The sequence below is a fragment of the Trematomus bernacchii genome, unplaced genomic scaffold (genome assembly GCF_902827165.1).
Source record: "Trematomus bernacchii unplaced genomic scaffold, fTreBer1.1, whole genome shotgun sequence".
Lineage (NCBI taxonomy): Eukaryota > Metazoa > Chordata > Actinopteri > Perciformes > Nototheniidae > Trematomus > Trematomus bernacchii.
Genome location: NW_022988043.1, coordinates 19968245 through 19971255, shown reverse-complemented (window position 1 = coordinate 19971255; position 3011 = coordinate 19968245). Strand labels below are relative to the sequence as shown.

Here is a 3011-nt window from a genome sequence, read left to right as displayed (position 1 = left end):
TAGTTACTCATGTATTTTAGGTCGTAGAACAAAAAATCTCTTCAGCTTGTGTTAATCACAGAGCTAACGTTAACTAACGGGTAGGGAACCCGAAAGTGCTAAAATTGGATTTGTGGGTTTAGGACTTATCACTGCACCACGCTATTGTGACCTAGCTCTGGAGTGTGTGTGTGTGTTTCTGGAGTGTGTGTGTGTTGTGTGTGTGTGTGTGTGTGTGTGTGTGTGTGTGTGTGTGTGTGTGTGTGTGTGTGTGTGTGTGTGTGTGTGTGTGTGTGTGTGTGTGTGTGTGTGTGTGTGTGTGTGTGTGTGTGTGTGCGTGTGTGCGTGCGCGCGTGTGCGCGTGTGCGCGTGTGTGCGTGTCAGTTTCTGCTTAGTCTCCCGGGGAAGTTGCGTCCTATAGCCAGGCCGGCGATGAAGATGAGGATGCCGATGCCGACGAGGCGGTAGGTGTGAGTGCTCATCGTGGACACTCTCTGCATGGACGACTGGGCCAGCTCAGAGAAGCTGTTGATCTGTGAGAGACAGGTTCAATACTGTGGTCCATCGTAATGACTCGGGAGAACATATTGTTAGGAAATCTTGTTATTTCTTGTTTTGCACTCTTTTATATTTCCTTCTCTGTGTCTTTTTTTAACTTCTTTATGTAACATTTAAGTCTTAAGTCCGCTTTTAGAGAAATTACCACTTTTCGGACTTAATGATTCAAACAAGGGCTATTCAAGTGTTCGTCCTGGGAAGTTGTTTTAAGTTAAAAAATATTTGTAACTCTGATATACATATTTAGCAATTTTAGTCAATAGGAAACGTGTTTCTTGAATCAATTACGTCACAGACTGACACTGAAGTTTTTAGTACCAGTGTTTGGCCAACTTAAAAATTGCTTTGACGCCTGGCTCACTTCCTGGGGATTCACTCGCATGTTTCGCTCCTCGTACTGCTTTTAGGTCTATCACATTGCCCACAGAGGCATTATAGTCTACAAGCCATGGAAATCATAAATAACTGAAGAGGTCTCAACTGATTGGCCGATGCCATTTGGTGCAGCCATGTAAACTTTCTATGGTCAATGAGCTGCATTGCAGGCCAATTGTTTTGCTTGAGAGTAAGGATATAAAATATTTGAAAATGGGGAAGCTTCAAAATCGACACACTCATGGTATAACTTCATCACTGACTCAGTGTGTCAGGAACCGTTGAAGCTTTATATACGACGCTATGCAGGTTCATACAGTGAGGCTTAATGTGCCCAAAACCAGGATGGCAGAGAAAAGAGCTCCAAACAGAAGAATATGGAAGAAATGAAGTTCTGACATACCCATCCTCCATGTTCCTGAATCCAGACCAGTAGATTGTTTTTGAAAAAATCCACAGTCCATCTCTGGATCTCCATCAGTGACTCGGGGAGATGAGTCACCACCATCTGAATCACACACACAATAAAGTCCATACACAAGGTGAAGCGACTGCCAAACTGTAATTTATTTAATTACATTGCTGGATCATTGGAAAAAAACTGCAACTGACAGATGTGATGGTTAGCTTAGCATGCTAGCTAGTATCAGAAACAAACTTGCCAAGTCTCTCAGTGAAACTTTGAAATAATACTGCATGTTTGCACTTCCAGTTCTCTTGTGTGGAAGCCGATGGGTTTTGGGATAGGGGTCTGTGGTTATCGCAAGTCTAATAGATTTTCTCACTAAAAAACATCAGTAGATGTCTCACAAATGTCTGCATTTCTAAGGTGTTTTGCCTTTAAGAAAGGTTTGCAACCCAGGGGCTAATTGAGACTGCTAAACAGAATCACGTTTGGCGCAGTAAACGTCACCAAACCAGACATTAGCCACCTTTAGCTTAGCAGTTTCGACGTGAAGTAATGCAGCTGCGATGTAATAGTCAAGCGTACGTTTTTTAATTCTGGAGCTTGCATTTACACTCCAAAAATCATAAAAGAAAATGTATTTGGGAACATACTCCTACTGAACAAAACGTGAGCATCATAAACCTTTGATTTATTTTCATCATAATCCACACCCTATGGAAAAATCTGATTGGCTTTTGGTCGAGGTAACCAAGGTGATGCTTACTTCTGGGTCTGCCTAAACGTCATCACTGCAACACTATGAGCAAGAACAACTATCCCCCTCCAGTCTTTAAGATAACCACCTAAAACATTCAAAGGCTTCAGTTATAGAAACGTTTGTCACATATTTGCTAAATGGGAGTGCAAGGTAAACGCATTCCCACCTCTATCATTTAAGTTAAAATACACAATAATAAAGTGGAGATTCCTTTTTTACTGGGAAACAGAGGTGGAAAGGCACTTAAAAGCTTTTTCCTCTAAATCAGAATCAGAATCAGAAACAGGTTTATTGCCAGGTAGGTTCGCACATACTAGGAATTTGACTTGATGTCATGGTGCATACATAAAATATACACACATAAACACACAATGCATGTCATGCAGATGTTCTGAAAATCCTTTGGTAAAATGAAAGTGATGCGTTTGAAAACCAAACATACTCTGGCGCTTAACGTTAGCAGCCTCTTCGCAACGCTTATATGAACATAACGTTCCTCATGGAGAAGTAAGTCACACACTGTTTGATGAAAAGGTGTAAGACTTTCGATTTACCTGTGAAAATCCATTCTGATCGTCAGCTAACAGGCAAACCACCTTCACAGCCAGCTTGCCGGCGATGTAGCAGAGCATAATTATTTTCTCCCAGGTGATCCCATCCTTAAATACTTTTACTACCACCTTCTTAAACATGTCCCACTTAGAGCCAGAGGAACGAGCCACCGCGTCGATAGAACTGCAACAGACACAAGAGAGGAGTGGTTAATACAAGCTGAAGGGATTGCTTTTAGGCAAGGTTTTCCTTGTTATGCTCACTTTCAAGTTGTTCTGAAAAATGGTGGGATTTATAATTTTTTAATCATAATTCTCATCAGTGGGAAATCAAATTATTCTGGTGTGTTTTTTTTCCGATACCAAAACAAATATGTTTTGT

At 41.2% G+C, this 3011-nt stretch overlaps 1 protein-coding gene across 1 annotated transcript in view; it reads right to left on the bottom strand.

Moving 5' to 3' along the window:
• Positions 1–326: 326 nt before the first annotated feature.
• Positions 327–3011, bottom strand: part of LOC117472373 (apoptosis regulator BAX-like) — a 42229-nt gene continuing 39544 nt past the window's right edge. The window contains exons 4-6 of the mRNA XM_034117524.1: positions 2633–2813; positions 1316–1420; positions 327–512 (exon numbers count right to left, since the gene is read on the bottom strand). Of these exons, the coding sequence (XP_033973415.1) occupies positions 360–512; positions 1316–1420; positions 2633–2813 (439 nt within the window). The 3' untranslated portion in view covers positions 327–359. The remainder of the gene's footprint in view (positions 513–1315; positions 1421–2632; positions 2814–3011) is intronic.